General features: G+C 37.9%; 2 protein-coding genes across 2 annotated transcripts; both read left to right on the top strand.

Moving 5' to 3' along the window:
• The first annotated feature begins 576 nt into the window (after positions 1-576).
• Positions 577-9,526, top strand: LOC143891927 (protein FAR1-RELATED SEQUENCE 5-like). The gene is made up of 3 exons (XM_077396420.1): positions 577-1,077; positions 9,381-9,400; positions 9,490-9,526. The coding sequence occupies exons 1-3, from the start codon at positions 577-579 to the stop codon at positions 9,524-9,526; spliced, it is 558 nt and encodes a 185-aa protein (XP_077252535.1).
• Positions 9,527-16,094: 6,568 nt separating this feature from the next.
• On the top strand, positions 16,095-19,515 carry TIP4;1 (tonoplast intrinsic protein 4;1). The gene is made up of 3 exons (XM_077354837.1): positions 16,095-16,364; positions 18,270-18,517; positions 18,972-19,515. The coding sequence occupies exons 1-3, from the start codon at positions 16,238-16,240 to the stop codon at positions 19,347-19,349; spliced, it is 753 nt and encodes a 250-aa protein (XP_077210952.1). The 5' UTR covers positions 16,095-16,237; the 3' UTR covers positions 19,350-19,515.
• Positions 19,516-20,013: the final 498 nt, after the last annotated feature.

The following is a 20,013-nucleotide window of genomic DNA, read 5'->3' as shown; positions in this document are numbered from 1 at the left end:
TTCACCACTCACATTCTGTAATGGGGCAATAGTTAAGGGTGTCTCATACATGAATGCCCATTTTCATTTGCTGTAGTAGGTATATTAGGTGCATGCATGACTTGACTAAATGCATATTTTTTTAAATGATGCTTCTGTAACTTATTACAGGTTATAAAGTTCCACACCTTTGATGGACATCCAAAATCAAGAAGAATCCCTTGAGCACAAGGAAATGCTTCCACCTCCAATTACACACTTTCAAAGTCGAGAAGAGCTTATTGAACATGTTAGTAGCTTTGCAAGGTCTACATAATAACTATTAGGAGATCAAAAGAAGAAAAGAAACTTGTCCTTAAGTGTGATAGGGGAGGTGTTTACCAAGATACTTGTAAGGCCATCACGAATCAAGGTAAGAAGAAAACACGCTTACGTCTTACAAATTGTCCGTTTAGAATTGGCGGTAGAAGGAAAAGTTGTGGTTCATGGATATTGATGATAAAAAATTTAGACCACAACCATAAAGCTTCAACAGATATATCTGGTCATCCTTCTAGCCGTCTTCTTTCAAAGGAAGAGGTCTTACGGATTAAAGAAATGACTACGGCTGGTATACAACCACATCAAATGCTTACTTCTCTTAGGCGAAGTAACCCACAACTTTTAGCCATATCAAGAGATGTTTACAATTGCACAGCCAAGATTCGTAAAGATATCCTTGCAGGTCGCACCCCAATCCAAGCTTTACTAGATGAACTTGCTGATGGTGGATTCTACTATTCTGTTGAATATGATGAAGGTCGTTTGACACATCTATTCTTCGCTCACCCTAAGTCGATAGCATTAAGCAGGAGCTATTCGAATGTTTTTGTGATGGATTGCACTTATAAGACTAATAAGTACAAGATGCCATTACTCGATGTTGTTGGCGTGACAAGCTTTAATTCTTCTTTCTATTCATGCTTTGCTTTTTTACAAAAAGATGAAACTGAAAATTATGTATGGGCCTTGAAAATGTTCCATGACATGTTGGACAATGTTTCCAAACCTACAGTAATTGTTACTGATAGGGAGTTGGCCTTAATGAGAGCCATACAGGTAGTCTTTCCAAGAGCCATGAATCTTTTGTGTGTGTGGCATATTGAGAAGAATATTTTATCAAAATGCAAACGTCATTTTCAAGATGGAGACATTTGGGATAGATTCTTTTCTTCTTGGAGTACTTTGATAGAATCTCCAACTGAAATGGCATATCATAAAGCTTGGGAAGATTTTCAAGATGAATTTAAATACAAAGTGATTGCTCTTAACTACATCTCTTCCACTTGGCTTCCTTTTAAAGAATGCTTCATAAAGGCATGGACAAAGAAGTATCTTCATTTTGGTAATCGTGCTACATCAAGGGTAGAAGGAGCGCATTCCATGCTTAAAATATACTTGCAACTTTCAACTGGTGACTTTTATTTGGTTAAAACTAAAATATGCATGGCAATTGAAAATCAATTTGAAGAAATCAAGACCAAGCTTTCAGCTGAAAAAATTAAGGTTCCTAGTGACTTGCGTATCTGTGGACCCCGATCCGAGAGAGGCGCAGCGGTGAGGGACGTGCCCCCATGCGCGCTAACAGTCTCGATGGATCATCCACGTGAATGGAGAGCTCTACCAAGGAACTCTCGAAAGAAGTGCCCCTCACAGCATGAGTGGCGATACAAAAGGTGAGATACCTCTCGATTCGGGGACTAGCCCAGATTCGAGGCGTACCTTAAACAAAGAAGAGTCGCCATCCAAGGAAAAAGGCAAATGGGCCTTGGATCCCATACTATGCTCTGTTGCAACGGATAACCAGAGATATAAAATAAGGTTCGTGCCTGGTTACGAATTCGGAAGGTCTAAAGAGCACCTCATCCGCCCAAGTGCAAACACCTGGTCTCTTATGCCATTTACTTAATAATTTTGAAGAGCTTTGGGGGAAAATCATATGAAATGGGAATGAATATCTCCGAGAAGACGTCTATCTAATCATGCATGTCTCGGAGATGAAATCAAAGGCACACAAGATAAAATAAAAGAAACATGTGTCACCTAAGCATAGCTAGGTTATAAGTGACATGCCTAATGGGTGTCTAAGTTCTGATGAACAAACACATGCATGACACACCAAAAAAGTATAAGGTCTGCGCAATAAAGTAAGAAAACACTGCAAAACATAGAAAATGACTCGATACCATACAACCCTAAAACTCTAATCTATACCTAGGCCCGAGTCTTTAGATGATCTGATGTTCATCCAAAGAAGCCTACGTATCCCCGCCTCCACGAGAATCAAGGCAACGTAGTTCTTCGCACCTATTCTAAGCTATGATGCCTAAGACATCTAGACCTCTATCCTAGACTCGATCTAAAAGACCGGACTAGTTCTTAAAGCTTCTTGTATGATTATTTAAATTCCAATGGATTGTAGATTTTAGGACACCCTATATGCCCTAACTAAATGCAGGTTAGCCCTAAGCTAATGCAGGTGATTCCTATAATCTAAGTGTAGCTAGGCTGTATATCCTAAGAAAACAGTAGGATCTATCGCATCTTAGACCTAGTCATCAATTGGCGATGTGGATCGCCAACTGACCGGACGGAGGCGTAAAACTCCTAGCTATGACTCACTCCTAACTCTAACACAAACAAATAAAACACACAACAAACAAACAAATGAACGAGGGAGCAACTCCCGACTCAAAAACTCTTTAACTAGGACAAGCTCCTAACTCTAGAGGAAGATCCTTTCGAAGAAAACAATATTTTGAAAGATTTTTGTAATTTTAAAAGATTTAAAATGCTTATTTTTAAAGGTTTGGCTGGACTTGGGATGTGGATCCCAAGCTGCACTACGTACCCTGTTGAAAGGGATCAAGCCAACGTAGTTCGGAACAGATTTCCTAACTACTCCTAATGACTCAAGATTTTTGAGATTTTTTTGGTTTTTTAGATGTTTTTGTTGTTTTTAAGTATTTTTGACTCAAAGGGGACAAATCCTATCATCATAAGGGGAAGACAGACTCATATCCCGCAAAGGTTAGACAACATCCTATGCTTTGCGGAGGGAAATGAACAGAATAACAACTCTGCAAGGGTTGGACAGCATCCTATACCTTGCAAGAGTGGATAGAAAAACACATGATTTGATGAGAGGTTGGAAAGAATCCTGACCCCTAAGATGATAGAATTTGATTCCTGAAAGAAAGACAGACTCTCTAGCTAAGGACAGACTCCTAGGCTAAGGACTGACTCTGAAAATAGGATTCTAAGAAGGAGGTGCTAATGAGACAAAGCCTGTCTCCTAAAAGAAAATGAGATAAAGAAGGGTGCTAGTGAGACTATCAAGCTAAGATAAAACTCACAAGTAACAAGGAAAAAGAGACCTTATGCATATTTAATAAAGGTAAAACATCCAGCCGGGCCGGACAGCTACCTAGCCCTAGGGTGCAACAAATGTGCAACCCAATACCCATAAGGGTAAGGGGTATGTTGCCAAGCCGAGTAGGATGTTCTCCCAAAACCAAATGATGCACAAAGAGGAGGTTTAGCAAGAAAATGAGACTAGGTAAGTCTCTTAGACACAGAGGTAGGATAGAGAAAAATATTAACAAGAAAAAAAAGAGACCTTGTGCATATTTGGTAAAGGTAAAACACCCAGCCGGGCCGGACAGCTACCTAGCCCTAGGGTGCAACAAATGTGCAACCCAATACCCATAAGGGTAAGGGGTATGTTGCCAAGCCGGGTAGGGTGTTCTCCCAAAACCAAACGACGCACAAAAAAAGAGAGATTAAGACCTATGAGACTAGAGGTAGTCTTCTAGAGGTTAACTCAGGTTGATTCATTAATGAGACAATGCTTGTCTCCAAAGATTTGGATCTAAAAGACTAGGCAAGTCTTTTGAGAAAATAGAATGCTATTCAGACTGCGCAAGTCCCCTAGAGATGGGCTTGGGCTAGCGCTTTCATCGCCCTTACAATGAGAGGGGATTCTAGTATCTAAAGAAATTTAACAGAAATCTATAAGACTGTGTTAGTCTATCAAAAAAGAGAAGAAGAGGCTACCAGATAATCGCAAATTCCATTCTATTCTTATAAAAATAAATCAAGTGTTAAGCAAAGAAGAATTTTTAATAAAATAGCAATCATAAAATGGTAAACAACATTAATTAGTCCAGACCAGCCGCTGGATAGCCTAATAAAGTAAAAGAAAACAATATCAAACACTTCTATGCCCAACCACAAACACCACCCCAATATGGGGATTAAATCAGATGATGCTAAAGTAATCATCTGATATCATAATACACATGATAATATTTCCACATCCCGCCTTGAAATCAGACAGTACTCATGTCGATAACATCGAATAGAGTAGTCATCTGATTTCCTTCTTCCTATTTAACAATTTATTTAAATAAAAAGAATGAGTATAATAAGCTTCGAGATAAACTCACCTGAACAATCCATTTATTATTGAATTTAAGGTGTCCAAGAAGATTGTATAGAATATTTTAAAATGATCAAATGAGATAATGATATAAAATAAAAACTGCAGGAAGATCTCGTTAATATAAAATGAAATATCATAAACATTAAAATAATGAGATATCAGCAGTCTATACTTTTCTTAAAGAAATGACATCATCTCAGCTTAAAATATTATCAATGACAAGTCTCTTTTAGAACATTTAAACAAGCATGAATTATTACCTAAGAATTTAACCACTTACAAAGGTGGCAGCTATGTGCAATAATGGGCATCAAACAATGAACCACAATGAACACCAACTATGTGCTAGTGAAAAGAACCAATAGACAGCTTGTTTATACAAAATAATGGGCAGCAATTTATACAAGATAATGGGCAGCAAGCGGTGAATAAAAAATGGACAACAGCTTTGTGCTTATGAACCAAATCTATGGGCAGCAGTTATACACAAAATGAACAGCAAGTAGTAAGCAAAAAATGGACAATATCTATGTGCTTGTGAACCGAATCTATGGGCAGCAGTTATACACAAAATGGATAGCAATTAGTGAACAAAAAATGGACAATATCTATGTGCTTGTGAACCAAATCTATAGGCAGCAGTTATACACAAAATGAACAGCAAGTAGTGAGCAAAAAATGGACAATATCTATGTGCTTGTGAACCGAATCTATGGGCAGCAGTTATACACAAAATGGACAGCAGATAGTGAGCAAAAAATGGACAATATCTATGTGCTTGTGAACCAAATCTATAGGCAGCAGTTATACACAAAATGAACAGCAAGTAGTGAGCAAAAAATGGACAATATCTATGTGCTTGTGAACCGAATCTATGGGCAGCAGTTATACACAAAATGGACAGCAGATAGTGAGCAAAAAATGGACAATATCTATGTGCTTGTGAACCAAATCTATAGGCAGCAGTTATACACAAAATGAACAGCAAGTAGTGAGCAAAAAATGGACAATATCTATGTGCTTGTGAACCGAATCTATGGGCAGCAGTTATACACAAAAATGGACAGCAGATAGTGAGCAAAAAATGGACAATATCTATGTGCTTGTGAACCAAATCTATAGGCAGCAGTTATACACAAAATGAACAGCAAGTAGTGAGCAAAAAATGGACAATATCTATGTGCTTGTGAACCGAATCTATGGGCAGCAGTTATACACAAAAATGGACAGCAGATATGTGCATTCTTATTCACCTCAAAATCATCATCACAAAGTAATGAAACTATGGGACAATAGCTATGTATTGCAGGACAGTGGCTGCTCACTTATACTGATTAAAACCTATTTAGAACGACTAAAATGTTTGAAAGTCGACTAAGCATCAAAGCCACCATATTTTTAACCAAATTCAAGTAACATTGATAAGACTTTCCTCACAAAATAATTATTTTAAATGAAGGACTCTTATCAATCCATCTTGGCATACTGAACTCAAATCCTCTAATCCAAATGAAGTACAAGTTTGTTTCACCAAGCTAGAACCCTTTTAAAAGAGTATCTATGAAAATTGAGTTATGCCCACAGTCACAAAACGAATAGAGTAATAAACAGTCATGTCTGTATAGATATTGAATCCATGGATCTTAAGTCATCTCACATGATTCTGATAAACAGCGATTTGCTACAGACCATTTTGTTTTAACTGACATCAAATGAACCCATCTTCGAAGAGCATTAGAATTATCACAGCATAAAAACATTTTAATATTTAAGATATGCAACAATCCAAGCAATAAGGCATATGTGACTTTAATGGAAAAATTAGAATCAATAAGAAATACCTATCTGTGTAAATCATTGATGCAAATTTTAGGCTTCACATAGAAATCATTCAATGAATTTAAAGCTACTTTGTAACTTCTCTCTTACCTTTTGTCATAGGAATATATACATCTCAATAAAGCATTGCCCAGTTTAAAAGTATCAAAAGCATGCACTCAAACACCTAACTTATCCTCATATACTATGAAAATCAATAAGAAATTAAACCAGTCAAAAGCCGAATAGTATTTATACTATGACAATCAGTGAAGAATATTAAATATGTGCTTTTATCCTATCCACAGTTCTAAAAATTAAATGTATGGTTAATGAGGTCGCAGGCGTGTGCTTTTATCAAACAAAACCTAGGCTTGCAGGATAGTAGCCATAGTAAATGTTCACAATGCAAACAGATGGCATGTATGAACTAAAATATGAATTGATGTATGCATTGATGGTCAATTCCAACTACTATGAAACTGAAATGTATGGAATCCAAGCAATCAAATATTTAAGAATCTTGACAGGCATGACTCCAAACTATTCTAAGAATTAAAACACAATAATTGGGAAATACACATAGCAATAAAACGTACAGTAGACACTCATTTTTTTTTATAATTAAGACCATAACAAAAAAAATAAAAATAAAAAATAAATCTTCCCATAGATTGTGTGAAAAATTTCACACTAGCATATGACACTTCAAAAATTGAAATGAAATAAGGGAGAAGGAAAGTCAAATATGAGGATAAAGAAATCGAATTCGAGTGAAAATTTTTTAAGTTTTCACATTATCAAATCCATCAGTTGTTGAACTAAAAAAAAAAAATGATATGATACAGTACAGAATATCCCTAATACTTCTCTGTTATAGCATGCTTTGTGTGAAATAACCATTGTATATCCTCTCAAACCAGTCCTATGATTTTTCTATGAGGAACACAACATTATTGAATCTATGACTTAACATTATTCCCCCAGCCACCTATCAAATCTTATACACAGGCCCTAAAATATCCAACATTTTGAGCATTTCAATTGAAGAAATATTATCCAACCTCAAACATTCCATGCAGATTTTTTTCTAAAAAAAATTCTAATAAAAAAAAAAAACTTCTCTTAGCCACGAAACTAATGAAAGTAATGATAATACTACAACAGATAAATGAGCATCCTTCAGCATTATCATCACCTGTCTATTACCATTTTTTTTTATTGTCATTTTTTTTAGAAATTAGAGACTGATAATAATAATAATTATAAATGATTAGCATTTAAAAATTCAAAATCCTTCTAAAACATAGCATATAAGTAAATCAAACATAAGGATAACGAAAAAATAATAATAATAATAATAATAAAAATTAGATACATTTAAAGCTTTATTAACTAGAAATAGAAATGAAAATAAGAAGAAATCAAAGAATACTATCAAAAATACCTGAAATATAGCTTCAGCAGATCTCTTAGAGAAAAATTTCTGACTTCAATGGATCTTTGTTCAGATCTGAAGCCAATCCTTGCTCGTCATAGTAGGATTTAAGAGAAGATCAATCGATTAAAAGAGATTGGCCAGAATCTTGTTGTAATCGGAAATAGGCCTGCATCTAACCGGGATTTGATCGAAGAAGACTAATTGCTAGAGTTTTGGAACTAGGCCGGAAGCTTGACGGAGAAGATGACCGGAAGAGATGGGGAAAGCTAGGATTTCGATCGGCTCTCTCTTAGATCCTCTCTTTTTCTTAAAATGCTCTTCTTCGGAGAAGAAAGAGCTTGCCGGAGAAGTGAAATAGGCCGGATTCCGATCGGATCTTGGCCAGAGAAAGAAAAGGGAGAGGGTTAATGGATTTAGGAAAAAATCTCTCTTACTCTCTCTCTGTTAAGATCTGCAACCGGAGCTCCACCGGAGCTTGAGAGAAGACGAAAAATCAGAAACTAGGATTCGGATTTTCTCCCTTCTCGCTCTTCTTGATTTTCAGATCTAGAAAATAAAATCTTCCCCCTTTTACACGAATTTTTCTGATTTTTATAAAGAAATATAGGTGGTGATATTGGCACGCCAAAATGATGAGCGCGCTGACTTTTGATAGGCGCGCGAAATTGTGCGTCTTTTTCGGCCTAAACTGTATTTTCTAAAATAAATTCGCCCCCCCTCTCAGATAAATTCGCCCCCTTTTCTGATTTACACAACGTCCTTTCTCGGCTCGTTCTCTGGGCAAACGCACTCGGAATTCAATGAAATTTTGCAGGGGCCTTGGTGGAACCCTAAGCTAGCTCAGGGTGAAATTTGGGATCCTAGTTGATTGATTTGGTTGGGTTTTTGTTCAAACAAGGGAGGCTCAAGGTACGGTCAAAATGGGGTGTCTACAGTATCTCGTTTTTTGATGAGCTTATTAATCATGTATCAATTTTTGCATTAAGAGAGCTTTTCAAGCAATATAAGTTGGCTACAAGTAATCCAAATTTGCCTACATGCAAGAATCATTTTACTGCAACTATGGGACTTCCTTGCACACACAAGATGAGAAGCTTGTTGGATGAAGGCAAGGTACTACATCTAAGTGATATTCACTCACAGTGGAGGATAGATGATCGAACGTTCAGTGATATTGGAGTTGTGAAAAATAATAAAGAAAAAATGAAAATGATACTTGATGACTTCCAGGAGGAATATACAAAATGGCCTTCTTCTCAACAAGAAGCTGCCTTAAATCAACTTTCTCATCTAGTAGGTACTTCGATGCCTATGCTTCGTGAGCCTAGCATTCAAAATCCTAGAGGACGTCCGCCGACATCCAAGAATAAAAAATCAATGAGTAGCACAACAAGAAAACCTTCAGAATTTGAGATTGTGGGAGCAAGAAAATGTAGTACATGCAATGGCATTGGGCACAATAGACGAACATCACCACAAAATGATATGACCAGAATGACAACACCTCAGTTTTCTCCCCTCATCCCCACTAGTGCTGGTAGTGAAATTAACATTTCAGATTTCAATATTTATCCTAATGGGACTGCTAGCTTTTGCTAGACTTTAGATGTACCTCTAAAATTTTGTTATACGGTTCTTTATCGTATTTCCAATTGGTAGAATTGTGCTAGTAGTGAAAGGTAATAATAAATTATCATAAGCTTTACATGTTTTTTTATTTTATGTTTTTCATTAAGACATTGATTTGTTTCTTTTAATTATTTTGCAGGAATATTGGTTCATCAAAGTTACCATTTGCACCATAGGACTCCATCGTATATGTCGTTCATTTTGTTGTTTTTTTATGAAGTCTAGTTCTGTAAATGAACCTTTGGGTTGTTATTAGTTAATGAAACTTGATTTGAGTTTTTTGAATTTTTTTTAATGGAATGTCAATCAAGTAATTTACTATTCTGGGTCTGCACTTGGAATACGTAGTTGGAGAAGCAAAATAAGACCCATATTCATGTAGTTGAGAATACCGTGTCAGACAACATTTTCAAAACCTTCTTCAACCCTTTGTACTTCTGTTTCTTGGTGATCAGAAGATAAACCATCCATACATTCCAAGATTGAAATTTCCATGTTTGTTTGGTGAGTGCAATCTCTTCCAACCAATTATCCGTCTTTCTCTCTCTTGTAAATAAATGGAAAATGATTCTAAAAATTCTTTTTGGGTCGGGAAAGGGGCCTCTGTATTTCCCATTCAAACTGTACATGTGTACATTTTTACTCTCTATAGAATTCAGAATTCCTTCAGGATAGAGCTCCACGGCCAACATGCAAAAAACGTACCCAGTTTTTTTTTAATCTATTTTTTTGGGTTTCTTTAGGGCAGTTATAAATCGACACCCCTATTATCTTTCGAGCTCACTGTACTGTTCTTATGGAAATCCTTCTGATTTTCATTGGTTCGTATTGCAATTTATTTTTTTGCTTTGCTGATAGAAATCTTGATCATGAATTTTGCATCTGTGAATCTAGAATGGATATTTTTTAAAAGAGGAATGCTAATACCATTTGTGCATCGCATAAAATGAAAGGCTTGAAGAACCTTGAGCAATCTGGTCATTTTAAATAGACCTGGCAAACGGGTAACCCGCACGGGTACGGGTACCGGTGGGTACGAGTAAGAAATACCGACGCGGGTACGGGTAGCCTTTCATGAACCCGGAACCCACCCGGGCGGGTACGGGTATACCCGCGGGTAACCCGGCAAATTTAAAGAAGAAATTATATATATATTTACCAAAATAAATTATATGATGAATGGGTGTATGAACACATAAAGGTGGTACGATGGATGTACAAGCCTTGATATTTAATCCAACAACAGCTTCTTAACAAGTCAGCTGCTGGTGGATCAAATATCAAGGATGGGATGATGAGTACATGTTTAGACGCCCATTCATCATACAATTTTCATTTACTTAAGTGTTTGTTTTGGTACAACCAAAGATACCACTCACATAGTCTTATTGCTTTGACTTGTTTTGTTGGCCCACCCACATAGTCTATTTTTTACTGTTTAGTGTTTAGGGCTTAAGAATAAAAAGTTGAAAATTGAATGACGGGTAATCCGCGGGCACCAACGCCTGACCCAGACCCACCCGCGGGTCACGGGTACGGGTATTTTTTTTCGCAGGGAATGAAATTGGTACCCGTACCCCTGCGGGCCAGGTGTACCCGCAGCCTGTGGGTATGGGTCCCATTTTGCCCGGGTCTAATTTTAAAGCCCAATGTTGGCAGCATAAGAATTAGAGGAAATCCCCAATTTAGGTAAGGGCAATATGGTCATTTCATGATGTGGGTGGGCATTTTCGGGAGACGCATTGTGGGAAGACATGGCCCCACCCAGATTACATCTTTACGATATTTATCAGTTTTTGTAACCGACTGTATGGGTAGTGCTTTAACGTATAACGTTAAAGTGGTCAACGTAAAACGTTAAAGGAGTCGATTTAAGATATACGGGAGTCGATTTATCACTGCCCATAAGTTTTAGACGTATCCCAAGTGCCCAAGTATTCCTCATCATTCAAGTTCGATCGCCACATCCAACTTGGTGTATGCACAATGTCAACAACGTTAATGCAATGTGGAGGGTTGATATATCTTAAGGGTTTCAAAGTGAAAAATGACATATTCACCCCCTTTTCTTCCACACGCCACCCCCTTATAGTGGAAAAAGCGGATTCTTAACTACACTACCCCGGCTTGGGGAAGAAAAAGGGGCTAATATATCTGTTGCAAATTAAATTCATATATTTCTGCAGATCATAATAAATTAATCGAAAAATTTGTACTAGATTTAGATTCTAAATTAGAAAACCATGTAGTTTCATTCATACCTCAACTCAACTCAGCTCAACTAAGCCTTTGTCCCAAACATGTAGTTTCATTCATACCTCAACTCAACTCAGCTCAGCTAAGCCTTTGTCCCAAGCATGTAGTTTCATTCATAGCTGTTTAGAAAAATTTAGATTTGATCACAATGGCTAAGTGTAGAGTATGGACTGATAAAAAACACTAGATCTAATAGAAGATGAAAAATAAAACTACGGTGGAGGTGACGTGAGGCTTGCATAGTTGCATGAGATTGATAAGATACTATATAAATCTAACAGACATGTAGAACATAACATATGGTATGAATATGATTTATAAGAGACTGATGGCCACTCTATTATTAGTAGCATTTACTTTTATTTATTAAAGCTCGTGGAACGTGCTATCACTCACTATTTCAATGTCAAAGCCTTCCCCAAGTAACAACAACCATTGAAAAAAAAAAGGTAACTCATCATGGTGTAGTGGAGAATGGAGGGAGGGCCATTGGAAGAAAACCAAAAGAAATGAATAATGAAAAAGAAAGAAAGAGAAATCTCCCTCATTTTGATAATGACACTTCTTAATTTATCAAAAACATTGTTAATAGATAAGCCTTTAACAGGAACTGAAATAATTAGCCTTTAACAGGAGGGTGGAACTCGGACGGGAGGGTAAACCTAACCCAACCCACTTCTATTTCTCTCACCCTCACCCAACCTGTCTGACTTGTCTCAAATTGGGACGGGTTAAGTCGGGTTGCGTTCGGGTTTGCCCGAGGAAAAAATAGAAAAAGTACAAAAAGAAAAGAAAAAACAAGACCCTAAGGACATGCACGTTTTGGCTACCTTGATTTTTTTTTTTCATGATAAATTGGTGTCTCCAAGTGGAGCAAAAAACTCGACTCAAAATAGGTTCAATTTTTTCCTAATTTTTAACTTTTAAGCCACTTCTCAGGCACATTGAATCGTTCCCTCTCAAATTCCTCTCCTCCCACTGCCCTACCCTTCTCTCACCACTTGGAAATGAGAGAAAAAAAAAAAAAATCATGCTGCCCGGCATGGCCCAAGATTTTGAAAATTGGGATAAAATTTGTGGATGGGGCCAGGTTGAGTCGGGTGGGGTTGCCCAAGGCCTCAACCGTAACCCAGGTCAAAATCAAATCGGGTTCGCTTTTTCCAGCCCAGCCCAACCCAACCCAACCCAACCCAACCTACGCCTGTTTGGGTTGACCCCGGCCCAAGTTGCACTCATATTTAACAGCTAACAAAGAAATTAAAATAAAGAAAAACCCATAAAAAAAAGAAGAAAATAATAAAAAAGAGTATTATTGTAATGAGAAGGAAGTGCATATATCAATCAAGTCTCAAAAGCAGAATAGAAAAGTGAAGTGTGAAATGAACTACACGACAAACTCAACACTACACACTCATTAGAAAAAAGACATCCTTATCGAGATGCCTCATTATTCGGCTCTGCAGTCGTGGAGGAAAACGATGGTCGATGACTCGATGGGCATGATACTAAACATACCAACATCACATTACTTAGTACTTACCAATATGCTACTGTTAGTTTCACTACCACGTTTTAATAGTTGCGCAAACTCAGCTTGTCTTTTCCTTTTAAATTGGCTTGTGGGAGCATTTTGAGAAGGGTAATAATTAACCTTTTCAGCTGTTTAAATGATCCACTTTTTTTCTTTTTCTTTCTGGTAACGAAGGGTGTCCCCACCCCCTTCGGGGGTGGGACTATTTCCCTACAGATGCGCGCAATCACCCGGAAACCACGCGCATCGGGTAAGCAAGGGGGATTCGAACGCTCGTCACTGGGGGAGGAAACCCATGACTTTACGCCAAAGAGCCACACCCTTCCGGGTAAATGATTCACTTTTGACTTAGCAAAGAAAGACTAGCTACGAACTACGGCTGCCCTATCTCTAAGTAAAGGTAAAGTCTCATCCAGCAATGCAAGGAAATTGAAAGAAGCGGAAAAGGGCCAGACTCGGTTTCTAGCATCGAAGATTGCTGTCATATACGACACAGTGGGAGTTTGGACTTGGTGAACGAGCTCTTGCTGCAGATTGGTATCTCATTGATCCAATATGCTTCGTAGGGTCTTTTTTTTGGTGATTCTTCGTAGGGTCTTTTTGCCTAGGTGCAAGCAGTGGCGGAGCCAGGATTTATACATAATGGGGGAAGGTTATACATAAGGCTGGCCCCAATTGAGTTGGCCTATAAAGGAGTTTGGCCCAACTCAAGAGGGGCAGCTGCCCCCCTTAAGCTACATGTAGCTCCGCCCCTGGGTGCAAGTAGTTTGTATCTTCACAAACGTCTATTTCACTGAGTCTCTCTTCGAGACTGTGCCTAGATCGTTACACTTTTTGTGCGGGTCGGAACTTACCTGACAAAGAATTTCGCTAACTTAAGATTGTGACTGTTATAGTTACAACCGCTGCTCACCGGGGCTGCAGCCACCATCTCCTTGTCACTTGTCTTCTCCTTTAAGACTACGAGCTGAGTTTAGATAATTGCACAAACTGAGCTGTTCTTTCAAATTGGCTTATGAGATATTTTTGAGAACAATAATAACCTTTTTTTTAAAAAATGGTAATAACCTTTGGCAGCTATTTGAATAATAAAAGACAAACTGAGTTTGTGCAATTATGAAAACCTGGTATTGCCAACATAAGTATCCTACAAATACACCATATATCGAATACCGTGTGAATGTCAAAGAAATAGGCTAATGATATCCACACTGCTATGTTTTCATAATTTTACAAACTTGCCTTTTATTATTTAACCAGCTGTCAAAAATTATTACACTTCCAAAGAAGCTCTCAAAGGTCAATAATAAAAGGGAAAAGACCAGGTAAGTTAGTGCCATTATCAAAACATGGTAGAGCCAATATTAATATCCAAGGAAAATTGTTCTACTAAAAGTATAATTAAGTAGAGGCCACTTGTTATAATGTTCAAACCATTTATCTTCTAGCCCTTACCACATAAATGGTCATATACTAAAATTATTTGCACTTCAACTCTTGTATGTTTGTCTATAGGAGATTTTACATGATGAGCATCCGCTTGTATTCATCATCCCACCCTTGATATTTGATCCCACAGCAGCCCATTTACTAAGATGCTGCCGTCGAATCAAATTTCAAGGGCGGTACTTTTGTCGTACGCTGAATACGTGCATGTCCTCTCGTTCAGCATATACTTTATCTATCTATAGATCATTTACTCGTAATCACTCAAAAGGAGCAGTTGATCTAACAAAAAAGAAATTATGCTTTCACGATCAGTAAATTCTTTTTTCTTTCTTTAATTAAATTTGCTTTTGTGATTGTACAACAAAAGGATATGGATGGACGTATAATACTGTACTGATTCCCATATACACCCATCATGACTGTCGAATAAATGATATTGAATTATTGACTCAACTCAACTCAACTTAACAAATCCTTTGTCCCGAACTACTTGGGGTTGGCTAAATGAATCCTTTAGAAAAATTTCATAAAGAAGGTGAAAGGAATCTATGCGCCTCTAATCATAGCTCTAGTTGTGTGTGGATCATTTTCTTCCACTCTATCCTATCCAAGATCATGTTCTCTGTTATATTCCTAACTATCAAGTCTTTCATCCATTGGTGCTCTCTCATCTTTTCCTCAATTGGTGCTACCTCCACCTTTTTACGAATGTCTTCATTTTTAATTATATCTAACCTTGTGTGGCCGCACATCCATCTAAGCATTCGCATTTCCGCTACACTCATCTTATCCACATGCTGCTTTTTGGTGGCCCAACATGGAGAGTTGCATTATGTTAGAATAGATCAGATCTAATAGGGTTTCATCATCTTGGTTGTGGTAGATTAGGTAAATTGGATTAGGATAATGTTCTCCAAATCTTACCTTTATCGCTTTCTACAAGTGCTTATTTAAGCACATGTTATGTTAGAATATGTGGGATCCAACGGTTGGATTGTGTTAAGATCTCACCGTTGGATCATCTTGGAGGTAGATTTGGTATGTTGGCTAAATGAAGCAGCTAGATAATAATTTGATTTGGTGGCAAATTGATGTGGGTAGGTTTGTTAGGAAAGTAGATTAGATTGAGATTATATCTTTCCATGTTTATCCTTTTAAGTGTCCTATTTAAGCACTCATTACTTCGTTGTAAATCGTCCAATATTAGTGAAATATTCTCTGATTTTATCATGGTACTCTTGATGAAAATTATCCGAGATTAATCAAATTCCAAAATTTATCACTCTATGTGTTGACCCAGGGCTCTTAACATCCAAATGGTGGCCAACAACAAATCACTATCAATTTTTCTAAAGTTTTGGCAATTTCTGTAGTTTACCTAAAATAACAAGGGTAATTAAGTAATTTAACGCAAAAATAATTTACCTATCTCTAACAAAAAAATAAGCTACGGGGTTCGTGCAATGGAATCTCTGTACTTGTTTATAGATTTATTCTTCCTATATAAAGAGGCAGTAGGGGTGCCCCGAATAAGCAGTGGGAGATCCAATGGCCAGGTGAAACAAGCACTCTTTTTCAAGACTTGCTGAGTAATTGCGGGGTTAAAAGGATTTTTACTTGTTTGAAGCAAAGAAGAAGAGAGAGAGAGAAGATGGGGAAGATCGCGTTGGGAAGCACCCAAGAGGCTACTGAGCCGGACTGTCTCCGGGCCATCGTTGCCGAGTTCGTCTGCACCTTCCTCTTCGTCTTCGCCGGAGTTGGATCAGCCATGGCTGCCGGTATGTTCGAACTTACACCTTCTATGCGTACGCACTTAACCAAGGCTAAGTCCTGTTAAATGTTCATGACTTGTCATTGTTAGTGCCTCCATGAACAAAAAGTACTGTAAGGCCCACTTCATAGGATGATCCTAACCTTCTGATCTATATAGGGATGACAAATTAAGGAAACATGTACAGATTGGAGGGTTAGGATCATTCTATGGAGATGATTTTTGCAACATAACCCTTTTGTGTTGTGGCTCTACAAATGAACGGTTTGGATCATCTTTAAAGTGGGCCGTATAGTACTTTTTGAAAAATAATGATTTATACGGCCATTCATCCTATAAAATCTCTAAAGCTTATCCGCACTCGGGTGCAGACACTATTTTTCCACAAATCTGCCCATTTTTGAGCTAGGATGATCCTAAGCATCAGATATTTTGTGAACACCCTATATTGGTAAGCTCGTTATGGGCAGTTCTATCGTGCGCCAGGTGGGTTGACTATCTTAACCAACACCCCATGATCTAAGCTGTTGGAGGAAGTCGTCGGATTTTATTCATATTTCTGTTCAAGACACATGATAGGCAATTTATGGGTTTCCTAAGGATCTGTTCATTTTTTATTCAGTAATTTGACTAATCTTATTTGCAGGTTAAGGCCACTTTGAAAACTACCACCCTCTTTTTCTAAGGAACCCATAGTAGATACATAGATCCACTCTTGTTCGGATTGCAAGAAAAATATTTCTGATGGAAATTTTTTTCTTGGATTTTTCCTATGATTTAGTGGGGAATGGAATGATTATGGCCAATTTAGATGAATACCATCATACATTATAAGTCCCGAGCTATAGCTCAGATAAGCTTATCTGAGCTATAGGTTAGGATGATCCTATAGGGCTGATTTTTGGTACACACCCTTTCAAATGAATGCTTTGGATCCCTCAAATATGTAGGGCCACATGTGTTTTTGAGCTATAGCTCAGGAACACTTTCCTCATAAATAAAACTAGAATTGGGATGTTACAAATTATCCTTTTTGTGCACAAAAAAAAAAAAAAAATTGGAAAAGTTTAGAAATATTTTTTCCATTCCAAAAAAGTCGATCCAAATTGAAAAATATGATAATAGCGTTCGACAAATCCAACCTGTTCCACTCATTTCTCCATTCTTTTTGCGGTGATTTACAATGAGTTCTTCTATGGAACCTAATTTTTGATGCCCAACTTGTAAAATAAAGAAAATGATATCCGCACTCCATTGTTTTAAAAATGGCCTCCCTCTCTTTATTGTTATTTAAAATTGTCTATTAAAGGCTATTATACTTCCAAATAAGCTATAGAAACCCATAGAAGAATCAAGAAGTGTTAAATAAAAAATTGGAGGCTGGATAGGGAGATGATAGCTCTCATCCCATCGAGGACAAACCACCACGGCAAACCCTTGGGAACAAACCACCATAAGTTTGTAGTATTTTTGGATCATTCGAGTCCTTTATTTTCCCTATCTAATGTGCCTCTGATAGGGATGTTGGCATTCATACTTAAATGTGAGTTTTTATATGGTGCCCGACCGTCAAGTACCGTGAAAGCGGTACCACCCTTGATATTTGATCCAACAACAGTTCAATTTTTAAGAGGCTGGTGTTGATCAAGGGTACCTTCTCTGTATTTCACGGTAAGCCACCGTATAATTTCTCACTTAAAAGAACCATCTTTCTTTTCATTTAATAAACAGGTGGGATCCCGCCAAACCCAGCTCACCCACCACAAAAAAGTGTCAAATAAAATGAGTGTCGTTATCAAAACAAGTGGGGTGACCATATCCTTTCCCTTAATATAAGCATGCTCCTTAATCTAAGAAAAAAATTGAGCCTCTTAACTAATCAATTTCATATCCATTTTTTGTGTGGGAACAGGAAAGATGATCGGAGGAGCTGACTCGATAATGGGCTTGACGGCAGTGGCCGTGGCCCACGCTTTGGTTGTTGCTGTGATGATCTCCGCTGGATTACACATTTCTGGTGGCCATCTTAATCCGGCGGTCACTTTGGGGCTCTTAGTGGGCGGCCACATCACCATCATCCGTTCAATCCTCTATATCATTGCTCAGATCATCGGATCATCGTTCGCCTGCCTTCTACTCAAGTATTTAACTGGAGGACTGGTAAGTCAAAATTCCCCTAATCCGGTTCGTATTACTGTTGGAAATGGAATGGAAAAAAATTAAAATTAAAATTTCATTCCGACTAAGGTGGAATCAGATTACAACCTATTGGGGCGGGAAACAAATTCCAGTATTTTCCCCATTTAATTGCACCAGGTGTCATTTCCGCCCCTTTATTCCGTTCATTTTTTTGAACCAAACGTTGAATCGGAATAGAATACCAGTTCAAGCTATCTGATTCTGGCCATCCAAACGCATCCATAAGAGAATCGATCCGACCGTTCATCAATTAGGCCCCAACATGGTCAATGGATGTGCCACCATCTAAAAATTTCACAGATGAGACAATCCCAACCATCCAAATTAACTAGGGATTTTTGTTATCAACCATCCTCATGTGATTTCTTTTATAATTTTGCTGAAAATTGATTTTTTTTTTTCTGTTTTTGTGCAGGACACTCCAGTGCATACACTTGCCAGTGGGATTGATTTCTTACAAGGGGTGATAATGGAGATAGTTTTGACCTTCTCTTTGCTCTTCACTGTCTATGCTACTATAGTGGACCCCAAAAAGCTGACTCCTGCAGGGTTTGGCCCTACACTTGTTGGGTTTGTTGTGGGGGCTAACATCTTGGCTGGTGGGTGCTTCTCAGGGGCCTCTATGAACCCTGCAAGGTCCTTTGGGCCTGCTTTAGTTAGTTGGAATTGGACAGATCATTGGGTCTACTGGGTGGGCCCTCTCATCGGTGGAGGTCTTGCTGGTCTTATTTACGAGAGCTTCTTTATCACTAGGACTCACGTTCCTCTCCCTAGAGAGGAAGAAGGTTTCTAAGGAGATAGTTCTAAAGACCTTTCTTATTAATTGTATCTTAGTGTTGTTTATTGTGCGTGGATCTTGGGTTTCCATTTGTGGTAAGCTTATGTCTGTGATACCTACATTTATGCAGGTTTTATTAGTTTAATCTTCGTTCAGTTAATTTAGAGGGCATTTGGATTCACTGATTTTGCATTAGCTGAAGTTTTTAAATTCATTCGGGGCATGTTTGGTAACCATGAAAAAAATATTCCATGGAATATTTGTGGGGCCACTTGTTAGAGATGGTCGGAAGTGGGAAAAACTTGAGAAGGCTGAGTGAGAGGAGCATGAACATATTGAAAACCCCCTGAAGAATAAGTAAAACAAAATCAAATTTGAAGCAACATATGTTTTTTCAGAGGCCCTCGTTCTCTGTCCAAGTCTCTCCTCTCTCTCCTTCACCCTTCACACACAATTGGGCTCATGAATATTCCATGGAATAAATTTTCATCATTGACAAACTGTTACGAACCTAGATCGGTTCGCAACTGATTTGATCTTCTCGGAGCGAAGATCGGCCTCTTGATCCACTTCGAGGGAAGGATCAATCCTCCTTTGCGCACAAAACACAATTTCTGAATAAGTTTTCTTCCTTCCTCAAGAAAGGCTACGTACAAGTTATTTGTAGAAAATCCCTAAT

The sequence above is a fragment of the Tasmannia lanceolata genome, unplaced genomic scaffold, assembly GCF_043159265.1.
Source record: "Tasmannia lanceolata isolate RefF3 unplaced genomic scaffold, GAP_Taslan_0.1 ptg000015l, whole genome shotgun sequence".
NCBI lineage: Eukaryota > Viridiplantae > Streptophyta > Magnoliopsida > Canellales > Winteraceae > Tasmannia > Tasmannia lanceolata.
This window is presented reverse-complemented; position numbering and strand designations above follow the sequence as displayed.

Excerpts from the sequence above, each read along its gene's own strand:
- LOC143891927 (XM_077396420.1), top strand. The coding sequence starts at position 577 with ATGACTACGGCTGGTATACAACCACATCAAATGCTTACTTCTCTTAGG. Across the intron at positions 1,078-9,380 it reads CCTTAATGAGAGCCATACAG|AATTGTGCTAGTAGTGAAAG; the intron begins GTAGTCTTTCCA and ends TCCAATTGGTAG. Across the intron at positions 9,401-9,489 it reads AATTGTGCTAGTAGTGAAAG|GAATATTGGTTCATCAAAGT; the intron begins GTAATAATAAAT and ends ATTATTTTGCAG.